This window comes from Rhopalosiphum padi, chromosome 2 (assembly GCF_020882245.1).
Source record: "Rhopalosiphum padi isolate XX-2018 chromosome 2, ASM2088224v1, whole genome shotgun sequence".
NCBI classification, from domain to species: domain Eukaryota; kingdom Metazoa; phylum Arthropoda; class Insecta; order Hemiptera; family Aphididae; genus Rhopalosiphum; species Rhopalosiphum padi.
In genome coordinates, this window is record NC_083598.1 from 41134688 (window position 1) to 41153051 (window position 18364).

At 31.3% G+C, this 18364-nt stretch overlaps 1 protein-coding gene across 1 annotated transcript; it reads right to left on the reverse strand.

The window, feature by feature from the left end:
* Positions 1 to 322: 322 nt before the first annotated feature.
* Positions 323 to 5990, reverse strand: LOC132922576 (putative mediator of RNA polymerase II transcription subunit 26). Its single transcript, XM_060986156.1, has 2 exons — positions 5754 to 5990; positions 323 to 2448 (listed from the first exon to the last, which is right to left on the reverse strand). Exons 1-2 carry the CDS (start codon positions 5775 to 5777, stop codon positions 799 to 801), a joined length of 1674 nt encoding a protein of 557 aa, XP_060842139.1. The 5' UTR covers positions 5778 to 5990; the 3' UTR covers positions 323 to 798.
* Between the last annotated feature and the right edge of the window lie 12374 nt (positions 5991 to 18364).

The following is an 18364-nucleotide window of genomic DNA, read 5'->3' on the forward strand; positions in this document are numbered from 1 at the left end:
GATGGGCAATGTAATAAGTAATAATAAGTAATAATGACAACCTGTGGCTACTGCGCCTGTTGTGTCCGAATATTTCATCGGTTATGGAATGCGATTTAGGTCAAATATCAATAATTAAAAACGTAAAGAAACCTGGTTACATCATTTAGAGCAAACCGGATTTGGTGCGGAAGTAATACACATACAGGAAAGTGATACATATTTGAGTACATGTATGTAATAAACGGAAAGTGAAAACAACTGTCGTTTTTTCTCACACAACTTTTATTCATTATTAAAAATATATTTATATATATATATATATAATAATAGTAATACATCATATATAAAAGTTTATTTATTTACAAACATTGGGAGTATTTGAGCACATTTTGTTTTTGGAACATTAAACATAACATTATTATATTTTACGAGGATTTAATGTTACAAAAAAAAAAACCAGCATTTAGCAAAGTGCTAAATATACAGTAAGTTATGGCTTTCACCTCCGCCAGGTGAAACCGCTTATAGCTAAACGGGTGTGAATATCCTTATCGTTCTTACGCACGAAATTTATAAAATATATACGAGTATATGATATATCTATATAACGCGTTACACATTATTAATTAAGCTTAAACGAAAATAATATTATTTTTATCATTAATATTATTACGCTAAAATATAATATAATATAATATATAGTTTTTGTATGTGTAGTACAGCGTCAACATATAGTATGGGTCGCTGTACTCGGTGTCTATGTTATTATATTATATTATGTTATTTACAAATGGAAATATTATTAAATTATTCCGTTTAGAATTGCACGTTGTGGCCTCTTAGAAACGCGTCGATCTGGCCGGCGGCCAAGCTCTGTTGTCCGGGAGTTCGGCCGGGCTGGACTAGCACGAACTGCTGCTGGTGCGCTTCCGGTTGCTGTTCGAATCGCTGTGGCTGCTTGGGCGCGAACTGCGACGCCGGTTCGAAACGCTGCGACGGTGGCGGGAAGAACTGCGCCGACTGCGGTTGGAACGACTGCTGTTGCTGGAGTTGCTGTTTCTGTTGTTGTTGTCTGAACAGGTTTTGTGACTGTTGGAAAGCCATGGCCTGTTGCTGCTGGACCAATTGCTGTTGCGGGCCTGGGGCTCCCGGGAATCCGGCGGCAGGTCGTTGGAAGTCGAATTCGACCGGTCTCTGTGGCTGGAACGGTTGGATCGCCGGCCGGAACTGTGGTTGTGGTTGTTGGAACTGCGGAGGAGGGGCTTGTGGTCGGAACTGTTGCGCGGGCAGCGGTTGTTGTCTAGCCGGGGCCGCTGGTTGCAGAGGCAAACGTTGATTGATGTTGATGCCGCCCTGCTGTTTGGGCACCTGCTGGAATATGACGGTGTTGTACTGACCGGTGGCCGGATCGAAAACCAGTTCGGTGGTGTACAGAGGCGAGTTAGGTCCAGCGGGTGATTGAATCTTGCCGGATGTCAGTGCGGGTTGTGGCAAGTTTCTAAGTGCCGATTCCAGATTTCCGGCTCCAGCCAGGAATTGTGGTGGTGGTGCGGCTGTGGACGATGGACGGTCGGCTTGCAACTGAACCGGTGATATTTGCGGGGGTGGTCTCCTGGGAGCTTCTTGGAATGTCGATTGCTGCAACTGCTGTCTGCCCGGCTGGCGTGGGGTGGTGGACGGTTGTGCTTGTGGCTGCGACTCGAAATCGCCAAACGTCTGCTGGAACAAAGTGGTGGTCGGTCTGTTGTTCTTGGGTTTAGGTCTGCCCGCGTTCACTGGAATGTTGGCCGGAACATTCTCTTCCTCGCCAGGTTTGCCTGGCTGTTCTTCTTCGTCTTCGGCGGCGGCCGCGTTCGGGTCGCACGGGTTGCCCTGCACGTACGTGAACTCACGTTTGTTGCCGTCCGGGTCTACGTAACCGTACTTGCCCCTGACCACGCAGTCCGTGCCTCTGGTCTCCTCTTTGAAACTGCCGTCGTCCGCTTCATAACCGAACGTGAACGAACCGTCATCGTTCAGCTTGTTGAAATTCCTGATGGTCTGTGCGGTCGGTTCCTTCTGTTGTGGCGGCTGTTCCTGCTGCTTGAGTCGCTGTTGGACGAGCTGTTGCGCTTGCGGTGGTTGGGCTCTAAGACCCGCTTTTATCGGCTGTCTGATAACCACTTGCGGCTGTTCGGCGTCTTCGTCTTCGGCGGCCTCTTGTTGTTCGCGGGCCCGCTGTTGCAACACCCTCGGAGATTGCCGGACCACCACCACCGGTTGTCGTTCGGTGTCAACGTCCACCTGTGGTCTCTGCTGCAACGGCCTGCGTGCGATCAACACCGGCTTGAACTGTTGCTGTTGTGCCTCGTCATCGATGGCTGTCTGTTGCGCGTTGTCTTGTTCGACGTCGTCCGTCGCCTGTTTCACGTTCACTCGTCTACAATGCACATCCGTCGACAACAGCGTTACCAATAGTAACGCGCTCTGTAAAAACCACAGATAGACATTATAAATATATTCTAATTATTTTCAATCGATTTAAAGTCAGTACGACAATAATAGTAAAAACACGTATATTGTTATAGTATAAGATAGGTACAACTATAATACAAGACGGGACCGCTTTTTTTGTTATTTGTTTTTCTAAAAAAATTTGTTTATTATATTCACTATAAGAACATCTCTGGGTGGCCATTTACCTACGTTTTAAGCTTGAGCTTGATTTCCATAAATAGAGTAATGAAATTGTTTGTAGTGTAGGAATTATTGGAATTGCAATGCCTTTGTGTAAAGTGAGGTGGTTGCTAAAGGGCGAGAAGATGAAGGAATATTTACAAAATATTTACGAGGAATAAGATTATACCTGAAAGTATTTCCAATGTGCGCCTGTTTAAAACAAAAAATAAACCTCGTCAACACGGATCAACAACATTCTTTTAAATGTCAGTAATTTCACACAGAAATACAATCAAAATTAATTAATCATAAAATCCTGTATAATAAAGATTTATGATAATCATTTATCGCATAAGTCTTATTATTATAAACTTGATTATAATTGTACCATACATAGTGCTCGGTACGACAATCGGATAATGTATTTTGCGTAAATGATACGAGTTTTCATTTATTTATTATATTTTCGTTCTAACTTATCGCTGGTGCAGCTCATAAGTCTTTCCGTGTACGTGGCTATCCCAGGCGTGGACCACGATAGATCGTTGTAACTCGTAATAGTGATATTTTTACTATTATTATTATAGATGTGTCGCAATGTCCCGAGAGGATGAAAACAAAAACCTACTCGCAATAGTAATAACAATAATAACACTCGCAGGCTATAAATCACGGCACCTATATATTACACGTGTAATAACAGAATTTTATATTATATATAATATTATATGTGTCGGAAAACCCACGCTAGTTCGAACTACGAGAACATTATTCCCACGGTGAACCGCGTGTGACCCGCGTACGCGAAACGTCAAGGACGTCGTATATAGTATATATGTCACGATCTATTATAACGTATCTATATAAGCGTCAGACTTGTGCATTTTGAGAAATACGCCAAGGGCCACGGGTCAAACGATCAGAAACGGACTGTGTTATATGATGAAATCGTTTTTACGAAAATCCCTCGCACGTGTATCGTAATATTAGACGTGTAGAATTTGCGTAAAAATAAATCCCGATAAACTGGTAAATAATATGCGATAAAATAGCTTTAACTGAATGATATATTTTAATATATTATTAAAACAGAAAGAAAAAGTAAAAAACTTTCATTGGAATATTTGAAATACGTATAATCATAAAACACAATTAATATAGTTATGTATGATATAATATAATAATAATATAGTAATTAGTAAGTAGCGGTTGGGACATTAAACAATTTCAGGACGGGCGATTAACTAGTTCATTTTTGGTGTCAGTGTTACAAGAATAATAATCGATGAAGGTAATAATTATTGGAGGAGTCATATTATTTTGATTGGTACAAAAAAAGTTGGCAAAATTTAAAAAGTATCTACAATTTTAACGGTAAGAATACATCAAGCATCTCTAATGTGTGTAACAAACGGATAAGCACAAAAGACGGTTTTGTCGACCGCTTGACCGAATAGCACCAGAAACGTTACGGGCCGTTGTTTTGTAATATAATTATTATTATCGTATTATCATTACCGTTATTATTATTATAGATGGTGTTGTATAACTCTATGTGTGTGTTGTGTGTATGTGTGCATGTGTGATGACACATGTAGATAATAGCAGACGTAAAAAAAACATATTATAAGCCTAGATAACGATTAGTGAAAGTTGCACATTTGCACACTGTGCTTATTATTGTGTTCCGGCCCGTCGACAATTATTAAACGTTCAATATTATGTTAATTCGGTTTTCGAAAAAATAACTGTGTTATACATTATTCAATTATTTTTTCCAATAGGTACACACAATATTGGCGCGCAACTGTTACAAAATAATTACGATTTAGAGTAGAATGATAATAATAATGATTTTATAAAATAATATTATTCGTAATAGTTTAACGTTATACTATTATTGTAAAAAATATTAATATTAAATTCATATTATATTTTAATGCGATGTATGTATGTATTAATATTAGATATAGAGTACAACGTATAATGTTGTGATATTGTGCCTTCGGTTGTCTGCATGCCCGTGATTGCGCAATGACGGTCGAATAATTTAAAATGGACCGCTGACCGGCGGGCACTCAAAAAATAATAGTAATAATAAACGTACGATTCGTTTACAATAAAGCACGTACTTACATTATGTCTCCTCAGTTCAGAAAAAAATAAATAGATTTTCGTTTTCATCTCAAGGTTCGTAACGATGATATTATTATTATTCTTTGCTTCGAATAAACGATATGAAAGGAACATGCTGAGTAACTATCTGGTCAGATAATATGTACCTAATTGACAACCTCGCGGAGTAATCCGAACCCATACAACGCGATACACGTGGATGATATATCAAGGCCTCGCGTGTCTGTATAAGATATGAGTATACATGACATCCGAGGAAGTGTAGCTATAATACAAGTTGTATCGATCTTTTGCGTCGAATCGAAAACAAAACCATTTGTTTTCATTCCCGTGCCGTCGTTTCTAATCTCCGGCGCGATATTATATATTATTATTACAGTAAGTCTCTTTCAGTCGACCGTGTAAGTTCTTATCGTCCATATGACTACAACACGTATACCGAGTGACAAGTTAAAGTATAATGTAATGTATAATATTTGTACTGGATACGATAACATTGCATGAGAATAGAGTCGAAAAAAAAATACATTATACTGAAAGCATGACGTATACAGAATATTAAATCACCCGAAAAAAGTCATAAACAGATAGCGCACAATGATTCTGCGATCACGTTGCGGGTAAGTATCTAATAAGTAATAAGTAATTTAATGATAATAAAATACGTTCCTAAAATTACCAACGCTCAATACAGTTCGTTTCTTTCGAGTAAATGTTTATACTTACAAAGTTACAAATACACACGTCTCTATATCATTATTTTAAAGATTGGCCGATGTAGAATTAAAATAATAATGATTAATCATAAGTATTTTAAAATATCGGTGGCACAACTCGAATAGTTACTACTTTGTAGTTATAATATATTTTTAGTAATTAGTCTATACGATATTGAAACGCGACCAGAAAAATCGTTTTACAGCCGATGATAAAACACGCGTACATTTTATTAATATTATCATAATGGGTTTACTCACCAAGAGGTATGTCGTGTACTTCATCGTGTCAGCGGCACCGTGCAGATCGTTCAGATATAATATCTATGCGCTTTTTAAAATTATTTTTGTCTTTAAACTGTGTAGAAAAATCAAAAATAATAATAAAAACCAATTCTGCAGCAAACAGTACGCGCGTTACAGCACTGTGGCGAGAGGTCCGCGAATGGTCCTTAAACGATCGTCTTATTCAGTGGCGTACACTGACCGGACGAGCGGGTGCCGAGTGGGTTTTATAACTTTCCCCCGCCGTCGCGTAGTCTCGGGGCCAAAACCGCCGCTCTCGCACACATCATCGACACCGCAACCGTAATACCGTCATCGTCATCGTAGATACGTCATTGATCGTTTACGGGTACTACTCCTGCCGAATCTCCTGCAGATCGCGCGAATCTCTCCCGCACCGCATCCAGCTTGCACCTCCTCCGCGGTCGCGTAACCGTCGCGAGACATGTCCGAAGTTGTTTGCGCAACACGGACATTAGATACGCACCTACCTACATAAATGCTTAGCGTTTGCAATGCGATATCGTATGGATTAGGTATAATGTCCCATTGAAACCGGTAGGTAAGTATATGATGTTATGTATATCTATTAGATCATTGTATTGATATCTCCACGACACACAAACCTGAAACTCTTGGGATTTTACGCGGTAGTTGTCGTCGTTCCTAACCCGGCGCTGTTACTAGTTTTCGCCAAAATGATATTTAACGTTTTTGCTACTGCCTTTTTCTCTTCAAAGATGAAAAAGGTTCAATTCTGTTTCCGTCATAGTACCTAAGTTTCGGAAAAAAAGTTTTGTAACTAATGGTTTTAATTTTCAAACAATACATCGCAGCTATCAAGTTATTTGTTAAAGATATAGAAAAATAATATTAGATGAAATATAACACTTAAACTTTTATGGTATACAATATTATTGTTGAAATTAAATTGATGAATATATAGGTAATACGATTTATGTGATATTTTAAAAACCATAATTTAATCGTAGTATTAGACTTAGAAGTTGTTATGACTTGTATTATTTTTGTTATGACATTTTGAAATATTTAAATAAAACAGATATATAACATGCAACATAATGGTTATAAAATGTTCTTGTTTTAGTGTACACACGTGAATACGTGATTGTTATACGTTAGGTATGCGGTTCTGAAATAATAACTAGCAGAAACGAGAACCGTATCTTTTTAGTTTTTAGAATAAAAGGCCATGTTTTACCTAACCATATATTATATGTGAATATGGGTTTATATTGACACAGCCCCTCAAAATAATATTTTTTTATTAGTTTTAGTCATAATATTATGTATATTTTTTTATATACTAAGACAAAATGTATTTATACAAAATCAATTTTTATTAGTTATTACTTACTACTGTAATTATTAAACTATATTTTATGTTAAAATGTAATTTAGGCACAATAAGGTATCCCGGATACGGATCCATACGAATAAGACCAGACATACATTATTAGCAGTCTGTTGGAGCAAGTCGATGAGATTACACTAGTACATTACTGATAAAATAATAATATTTTTATTAAAATAAAAGTAGTATAATCATAATATTCTAGTAGTAAATGTAATATATTATAATTTCTCATACTTAATAATAAATAATGCATCAAATATTATGAATATTTATTATTATTAAATAAAATATTATGTTTTATTATAATTATTGTAATAAATTACAAAGTAAGTTCCTGTGTAGTGTGTAGTGTTTCTGTTAAAAACTATTGAATCGTGATTAATTTGGGGGCGTAGAATATTTAAGCGTTAAGTCCTCCAATTAATATTTGCCAAGATCTCCTAGAATCTATATACCTAGTCTCGAAAAACACAATAATATATTATTATAGTATAATAATGATTAATAACATAATGTAACCGGCGAAAACCTATTATCGCTTATTTACCGCACCTTTGATTACTATTTTTATTGTACTGTGTGGCACATAATAGCATATAACTATATATATATATATATATATTATAGTAATATCGTACGGGCAGTATATTATAGATGTATGATATCGATTGCCCCGGGATGACGTTTAGACCCGTAACGGGTTCGCACGCCGTGCTGTAAAGTTCATTTAACATCGTTTTATTGTTGTATGCGCGCTCGGTTCTTTGTCCAGGTTTAAGCGTCGATGCGTTATATTGTTTTTGTCGTTTTTGTATTATACATATAGGCAGTACCTCTTAAACACATTGTTCAACGGCACAGACGGTATCACAATAATAATATTTCGTACACGCCAGTCGCAAGATCTAGTCTCTACAAGCTACAGCGGATGAGATATTATTATGTGCTTTATCATCCAACTTGTCTGCAGACGACAATAATGCTACTATAGAAATATCATTAGGCTTGATGACGTCCGCGGAATAAATTCAGACACCGTAATTGACTCGTAATTGGGAGGTTCTCGTGGTCACAGTGCCGCATAAATCGGCCTTATGAGTTTAGGTCTCAAGTGACGATTTAGCACTATCTATGAATTATAATCATATAGAACGTGTATAATTTATATTATACGTAATATGTAACGTAGGCATTATTGACATACATATAGTTACTGAAAAAAAAAAACCATTTATTTTTAGTTACACACGATTTCTTACGGTAAAAGTCGAGTGCTCGAAGATAATCACGCACTTATGATGCTGTATTTTTATAGAATATAATAATATTATGCGTAATAATCAGCGAAACTTCCACTAATGGCCACTTCTAATCACTGACATTTTTTTAGGAAAAATTCTACAAAATATATATATAAAACTTCAGTGACCGAGTGACTAGTATTTAAAGATAAAAACGGAATCTCACAAACTGTGTATAAGATTAAATGCAAAACACATTTCTTGTCATGATTTGATATTGAACGAAATTTCACAAAAAATTCAAAATTTGTCATACCAATATAGTTCAAAAAGAGTTTGGAAATGTCGTAAAAATTTGAAATTGATAAATCCTTATAAACAATTAATTTAGCTTTTCGGTAGAAATTTTTTTATTCATAGGTTGGAAAACTTATAAACAACTTAGTATTTAATAAATTATCAAATTTATTTCGCAAAATTTTAATTTTAAACGATTATAAAAAAATGATTGTGAATATAGATTGCCAATATATTTTAGTTTAGATATTAACAAATTTATGAAGAGATTTTATTAAATTTGTAAGCATTTCTACCTTGTATCTTTAATCAATATTTATAGAAAAAAAAAATAATATAAGTTGAATTAATTTGAAAATGTTATCGTAAATAGAAAATGATTATATAAACATTTTACGAGAATTAAAGTATCTTTGATTATTTATTTTCGAGCTATATAAAAAAAAAATGTGGAACAAAAGTGTCATTTGCATAAAAACGTCTCTTTTCTTAATTTTTTTATTTATTTTTTCCAATACCAAAATTTACTTTATATTTTTGATTTCCTAAAGTACCAACTAGATCCAATTTTTGTTACAAGAAACGTCTTCCATTTTTGAAAATTCATAAATTTTTATTGAACCAAAAGGTGATGACAGACAGACAAAAAACACACATCATTGTAAAATCAATACATTTATCGCTCAGAATCTGAAAAAAATATTCGATTTCCGCGAACCAAAATAAAATTCATGTACGAGTACGAGTTTTATCTTATAGCGACTTATATGGGTTCAATGCAAAGCTACAAAATCCTTTTGAGTCTCTAGGAATCTATTGATATAACTTTTATTGAAAACGGTCCAGTAGTTTTGTGAGTTTAAAGAGGACAAACAAACAAAGAAACAATCATTTTTACATAATATAGATATACATGCCAGATGCATGTTTCATCCTGTTCTATAATAACACGGAGTCCCATATTATAGATATAACTATTTTTGATTACTTTACATAATGTATAATAATAATCTGCTACATATATGTACGCGTGCCGAAGTAGTCTCGTTTCATCGCTAGCTCCGTGTATTACTACTTGCAGGTCATCGGTAAAATATATTTCATTTCAATATACGTTAAATTGGACTCGGTATAACAAGTGTTTTTATAATCAAAAACATCAAAATTCCCCCGTTAGGTGTTGTAATCTGTCACTAAAACGTCAGAGGTATACAACGTTTTTTAGTTAACACATAACAGTATATATCATAGTAAAACCGCCGTGCAAAAAATATAAAAATATAAAGGCTCTAAGCCGATTTACGAACCATTTGACGAAAATTAATATAGGAAAAGGCCAAATCGAATTATGATGACGCATGGGTCAATAATTATTATTGCGTTTACATTATAGTTGCGGCACTACCCCGCGGGTGTTTTCACGACTGCAGCGAATATGGCAAGTATCTACCTACTTCATCCGGACAACGATCTACATAATAACACTGTTGTTATATAACATTACGTATAATTGAAAATGATCTACACTAACTACTAAGTATAGGTATTATATATTCTGAAATACACTGTTATAGATATTCGTTTTATTCTATCTAATACATAGCTCTATAAGTACGATAATATTACGCACGCCGTAATATGGCTTTAAAATATCTCGTCTCAACGATGTCCCTGCAGTGTTAATGTTTCGTATTTTCATAGATAATCGCTCTATTATAAATGACCACAGGAAAACTATTTCAAAATTAAAAATTAGACGGTAATATATTTTGTAAGCTCGGCATGATATTATTATTATTACTTATAACACATTAAATAATTTTTGTAACAATACAAATATTACACTTATTAGTAAGTTACCTGTAAGTTTTCAAAATAAATTTTATTTACAATTGACTGTTGTGCAATTTTGTTATTTAAAATAACGTCGATTTTGTTGACATTATAAATATTGTGTAATTACATATTATTCTTTTTCAATGGATTTTTAACGACAATACAAATCTAGGTAAAACAATTTTATCATTTCCACTTGTAAATTGGTTGAGGTGTACTGCTAACCATTAATGAAAGTAAATCGTATATAAATGCATTTTAATACTATTATTACTAGTTACAAATCGTGCAACAAGACTAACCTATATGTGCAAGTTAAATAAATAATTAATGTCTAATAAAAACGTTACACTAACCTGTCAGTCAAATTTAAGTGTAAAAACGGTGACTAATTTTTCGAATTATTCATTACACGAACAATCACTTAGTCGTTGTTCACGAGTGTTGTATAATATGTAATTCAATAAAACAATAACGATCGGATTAATGCAGACCATAGCTTATGTAGGTATAGTAGTACGGCATCAACTTGTTATTTAGATACCCTTTTAACAAAACAAATTACCGATTATAATAATTTTAAGGCATCCATTATTACTTATAAGTTATAAATTAGGTATAACCAAACACATCTGTACCTATCTATAAATTATTAATCCTGTAATTGTTCGTTGAGCCGCTTTAAATATTTCGGTATTGTATATTCGTATTTAAACTATTTTACGGACGAGATTAAAATCTTATTAATTTACATTTATTAAAATCATTCAGAAATGAAATAATAATTAACATTCACGTATAGAAATAAGACGTACCTATCGTATAGTTAGTACCTTTATTAGAAACTTTAACATAATAAAAGATAAAGATTTATAGCCTATACGTTATATTGTATTATTACATATTATGATATTTATTATATAACACAGTGATTAGATTAAACGTTTGATTTATCTATTTTCGTTACATAAAAATTAATATTTTGTTATTGTTATAATAGAAATCAATTTTATTGCTATCTACCTACTAAACAATCGTTATTATAACTATGTCAACTGTACTTAATTTAAATTTACACCCACCAAAAATAATATGCAATATACGATATGATTTATATTTATCATTCTAATAATCTCAAAAGTAGGTACCTAATAAATTATAATATGATAATCATTAAAAAGTAAAACTTTTTTTAAAATAACTAATTAAAATTAAAAAATTAAACAAACGAATATTTGAATAATATTAACGATGTAGGTATAGTGTTCTCAGCAGTGGTTCTACAGATTTTACGTAATACATTCACTGTAGACTTTTTAAATAACAATAATCTTTCACGCTTAAGAAAACCGTAAGTTGTTAATGTTTCTTATAATGTGAACATATTTAATTTTAATTTAAGAAAACACTTTTTTTCTCATGTATCTCTACGCCATTTCGCTTGAATTGTTCTGTTACACATTTTGCCTGTTATGTTACGCGTACAATACTTTTAGCGTAAGAAATAAACTTCTACTAAATGACTTGATACTTTGCTCCACACCTTTCTGTTCCTTTTCAGTCTTTGGTAGTCAGAATCTTAGTGTATTATACAAAGGTTATACGGGTTGCTTATGATTTATTTTCGGCCTTGGTTGATTCAACAAGATTTGTTGACCCAATTGCCATACACGAACCTGAAAATTTGTCTTCAGCTAACTTCGACAATCTGTCAACTGTAATTCGTATTTCGTAATAATTTATTTTTAAATCTCGCACCATTCGGGCGTGAGAAATAAAATACACATTTTTATATTATTAGCATTCTACTATTTTGTATTGAAAATAACAATGTCAATTTTTTGGTTTAAAAATATTATGAAACTCAGATAAAGGTGTATGCGATACTATTTCTGTATATAATTTGAGGACATTTGTAATATTATGGATACTATAGATACATATTATATTATTAACATAATAATGTACAATAACTTTAATATTTGTTTAAAATGAGAAATATTAGGAAATTACATTTTTTTATATTAACTTATTTCAACTTATATAATAATTATTACAGTAAGTAGTATATTAGTCAAGTTTATGTTAGCGATATGCCAATTGTTTGATTATAAATAATATGTATTAATATTATATTTTTAGTTTTAAATTATTGAAGTTATATGTTTTTAAACTTTACTCAAACACAATAAATAAAATCTATGAGATTTTAATAAAATTTGGTTGAAATAGTAAATAATATGTGTCAACAATACGATTATTTTGAAATACGTAGAATGTAGATGAATAAAATTAAAAAGGCGTTCAACAACAACCTATGTTCGTTATAAAATCGTTATTCTCCATAATATCGAGTTCGGCTTGATCGTTGTTTGACTGACATCTCGTGTGTAAGAACTACTTACGCAAAATGTATTCAAGAAATTAAAACCGATTTCTAAAAAAAAAAAAAAGAAAAAAAGCGAAGTCGACATCCGGTGAACAATCTAAAACGTCTATTTATCGATGCCAATTAGCGGCCTTGAACTTCACCACGATTTTCTCAGACAAACGCGAAGTTTTTGGACGTCGCTTATAATAATAATAATAATAATAATAATAATAACAATAATAATAATAATAATATATACCACATAGGAATACTGATAACTTTGGACACGGCCGGCCGCGGTCGCGATTTCATCAGGCAGTTTAGACATCACGAATGCAGCGGGGCCGGAATGGTTAATGTTCGCATTGTTTCGGTTTTCACCGATCGCTCGCCGTTTTCGAACTGTTGCACCATGACATACGCGATAATAATAATATTATAATGTTTCATTCATAATATATACAATATCACAAGGCACACGCACATTACTCGAAGGGAAATACGCAGTCAAGTCATCGTTGGTAATAATATTTCACAACAGTATAATGGCGTTGGAGCTACGGCCAAACGTTAGGCTGTCCAAATCTGCAGGATATACTATAAGTCTTAGCCTAGCAAAACACACGCCATCAAATATTCAATGTCGAGTCCAGACAATTTTTCTGGGGATCTCGTTTTGTAGTTTTTTTTTTTTTACATTGGTCATACATTATATAGTGATATTTATAAACATTGACTCAGTACGACTTGATACGTAACATATTATTTATTTTATACAAATTATTAAATTTTTAACGTGATAAATATTTTTTCTTTTATACAAATCGATTGCGTTTTCTTTACTCTCACGAGGCGGGTCTTCTTCGTCTTTGATTCTAATTTTCTCACAATATTAATATTCCAATACGTCTTGTGTCTAGTCCCATTCCATTTCGAAGTTTTCACATAATTCGATTCGTCGTATTGAATATAATTCAGGTTAACATTCAGTACAATTACAGCAGTGCAGCAGTGCCAATTGGTACGCATAGAACTAATTGATGAGTATTGTACATTTTATAAATGGTTGCATCCAAGTTCCGTCTCATTTATACAAATTGACTTTAAAGACAATAGTTCCGTCCTGGGTTTTTTTTTTTAATGGATAAACTGATTCTGCCCCGTGTCAAACATTTAGTTACTCTAGTACAGTCATTTTTGTATGTAATTTTATGTTATAATATAGGTATATAAAATGTACAACTTAATAACGTCGATAACTGAGTATAATAATATTATATTATTTAGAAATAAAGATAATATGATTTCAGTTAACGATACAAAATTAAGTGCATTAATAGGTGCATAAAATAATTTTTTACTTAAAAATATTGTAGTTAACTTTCTTTTTTTATTAAGAACGGAATTAGTATATATCTCTTTTAATTGGGGCGGAATTGGTGTGTAATTTTTTTTTTAATCCGTACGGCATTGGTATGTACCTTTTTTTTAACCGAGATGGAATTTGTATAAAAAAAGTTCTCGGAACGGAATTCGGATACAGCCCATTTTGTTGACAGTTGTATTTGTCGTGGGGAGGAGGATGAACAGTAATCCAGAGGGGTATTTGCTACCTTTTTTGTAGAATACCTGAATTTAACACTGTACATTTACAGTCAAATCGCGCGATAACTCGAAGTTTTTCACATAACATTTGGGTATTTCAACACGAGTAAGATATATGATGTTTAGAAAATAATGATGGCGCGGACTTCTTGATTGGTAAATTGTGGCAGACAAACTTACTATCGACCAACGAAATAAGCGTTTGTTATACAATCGACGACAATGTCGTAGTTAGCTGACTGTTAACCGGTGACAAAGTCTTAGGTATGAAATATGTATCGAAATATGTAGTAGTGATACCGAAAACGATGAAATTTATGAGTGCCGAAGAAAAATGTATTCAAATATTATCATAGCGAATCAAGCAATGTCATCATTATAAACTGTTGGGCAATTTGCCGAGTCGCGTATTATATTCTAACACGATATATATGGTATTAGTATTGTTATTATGTGGACAAGAGGGGTCAGGGACCGCAACAAAATACCATTAATGCCGATAATCAAACAAACATCATCATCATATTCATATAATATTAGTGCGCCGTTCGTATCGACCGCGAGTCGAGTTGGCTGCGGTATTTCGTCTGCTCAGGCGTTCAATCGGAATTGCGCGCACGGCGAACGATTTATTAGGTACCAATCAATTATTGAAATAATGTTTTAGTCGCCGTGAAAATATCATATTGTTTACACACATTACTGCTGGTCATAATAATACAACGTTCATGTAATATTATATTTTATATTATTATTTTTACGCGATTACAACGTTTCCATCAATATAATAATAAAATTGTGGTGACACACACTAACGTATAGCATTATTAGACGATTTCATACACATACACACAAGTGGTACTAAATAATTTATAATATAAAATATTATCTAGTTGAATACCTACGTTCATTGGTGAATATATTTCATTGTTACAGACGTGGTCATAGATATTATGTGAAAATATATAATTTACTATATATTACTATATATATACTAAAATATATTTTCTTAGTTGCAAACAAAAAACGTTATTATATATTTTATGAACGAAATGCATAGTTTGACAAATCAATAATAGTTATAATACATATATTATGTTCTATTATAAATTATAAATAATGATTTTTTTACAAAAAACGAGAGTTACGATATTGTAAATAGATAAGCTATGTTATACAATGTTTTAAACAAATATGTAATATTAAGGAAAAAAAATAATGACCAATGCTTTTAATTTTAACGTTCATAATTAATAATTAGAAAACATTAAAAAAAAAGTAATTAAATACCTCACATACAAACTTATTTAAATATAATATTATTCACTAATGAATTATCTTATTTCTCATCAGTTACTTTGCATCAATAGATTATAATATGGTATTTATTTACTGTTTGATATTCTACATTGAAAAATAAATGTTACAAATAAAAATATGTATAAATAATTTAGAAAATAATATTTTAGTATATGTAGGTTACGTCAAGTCATTATAAATATTTTATCAATTTTAAGATAAATAGTTTCAATTATTAATTTTATTATTATTTATAAAGATTATTTTAAAGTAATTTTATTCCAATTCACATGCATTTATATTCATGACTATTGACATTTTTATATACTGAACACTTTTTTTTTTGAAATACAATATAATATATTACAAACTGTATGTGTGTTTTTATAATATAATAATTTCGTACTTACAGAAATTATTTAATTATTTAATTTAATAAATTAAAATTTCTTATAAAGCGGTAGGTAATTGAAAAACCTGTTTTTAATTAAGTTAATCAAATTATAAGATTAAGATCGTTACTCGTTAGTAATTAGTGAAAAAGAAATAAATAATAATTATAGTAAAATACACAATGCGAAATTGTATTGTTATCATAGATTATCATATATTATTAAAATGTTATTTTATATATGAAAATATTTTATCAGAATTTCTCATGATCCCTATTTGATTATGTTAAAAAATTATTAATTTCATGAAATACATGAAATATATAATATAATACTTAAATTTTTCTTATAAAATAGTATTATATAATTTATTCTACAAAGACATATTAGGCGATTATGGTTGAGGTTAACACGATAGTCATTAATATTTTGAAAATTATGTACGTAGGTAGGTATATTATATTGTAGATACATATTTAACAACTGCGATCTTACGGTTATGTCATTCATCATTCATCGTAGTATTTACCGTATGGTGTATTTAATAATGTACATTTACGACTTACCTATATGGTATAATAATTATGCCCATAATAATAGCAATAAATAAAAATATAATAGTAGAAGCGTACAAAATTGAAACAAGTTCTGTAAATGAAATATAATTTTTCAAATTGTTATTTAATTTATACATAATCATGTTTTAATTGACGAAAAATGACCAGATATTATTCAGCTGTGCAATTTAATTGTTATACCTAATTCGTCATAGCAGTTGCTATCAACAATAATTATAATTTTAAATATGTTTTCTAATTAAATTTTATAAGCGCTCAATTATTATCCTTCTCTGTTATTTTCAGTTTAAACTGTATATTCTCGTGGATTCATTTTCATCTTACAGTCTATATTATTCTCTTCTCAATTATATTCGATCATTATCTGTACCATCATTTATTTTAAGTTAGACGGTATGTAGTACAATCTCAATAACAACATATAATATTGTAATATTAGAATTTTTATGTAAATTATAATCGTTATTAAATCATTAAAAATTAAATAAATTGTTGGCTGTGATAACTATTGTTCATTATTCAACGTATTATAGGATAACAACTAATAAGTATAATACATAATATATTAGCGTAGTAGATATTTAAAATTCAATTGGTTGTTTAAATATATGTGGTTATAATTGTAAATTTCAAATTAAATTCATCGATTCAGAATTAACTTTAAAACCTATACCTTTCTAATTTATTGCTTGTTGTAAATGAACCAAAGTCTTTTCAAAAAGAAGGATTCAAGAACTAAAATTATATTATCGTCGTAATATGGAAAAATATTTTATATGTATTTTAATACAAAAATCAATTACAGGATCCAATATTAGAAAACTATTACCAACCATAGATATAAAGAAATAACCAATTTAAACTTACAATACTATAATAATATATTATAATAAATCAATAAATTAAACATTTAATAGAAAAAAACAATCAACATTTTTATTTTTGATTAATTTGATACCTGACCTACCAATAGTAGGAATGGGGTATCTAGACTCGGAGTCTACCAATCACTTAGGAACCCCGCAGAAATAAACTCCAGAGTGAAATATATGTTATAGAAATATGCAAGATGGGGTAGCTTAAATAGTAAACATAACGATTTTTAGGACTATTATTAATAACGCTACCTATAATAATATTATGGTCTGCATAAATATTTTTTTACAAATTCAGTTTTAAAATAAGCACAAAGTTAAAAACAAAATTAAAGCAATGAATTTATATTATGACAAATAACAATATTTACACTATCTTATAACTTTGTTATTTTTTTAAAACAAATTATTATTACCATTATTTTTATATATAATATTATATATATCCATTATATGAATATAAATATTTATTAAAGATATAAATTGCACATTGAAATTATTTATAATTTATAACTGTAAATATTAAAAGCATTTTTGAAGATCATAATTCCATTTTTGTTTTACAAAAAGTGTATGAGTAGATTATATAATATGGAATAAGGATAGCATGGGTGGTATGAATTTTAAAATAATAAAAAGCCTTTTTGTCCAGTTTTCTGCCTTTCACGGTTCGGATTGGGACAATAGTCTGCCAGTTGCCACGTTCATTAATATA

Excerpts from the sequence above, each read along its gene's own strand:
- LOC132922576 (XM_060986156.1), bottom strand. The coding sequence starts at position 5,777 with ATGAAGTACACGACATACCTCTTG. Across the intron at positions 2,449-5,753 it reads AGTACACGACATACCTCTTG|AGCGCGTTACTATTGGTAAC; the intron begins GTGAGTAAACCC and ends TGGTTTTTACAG.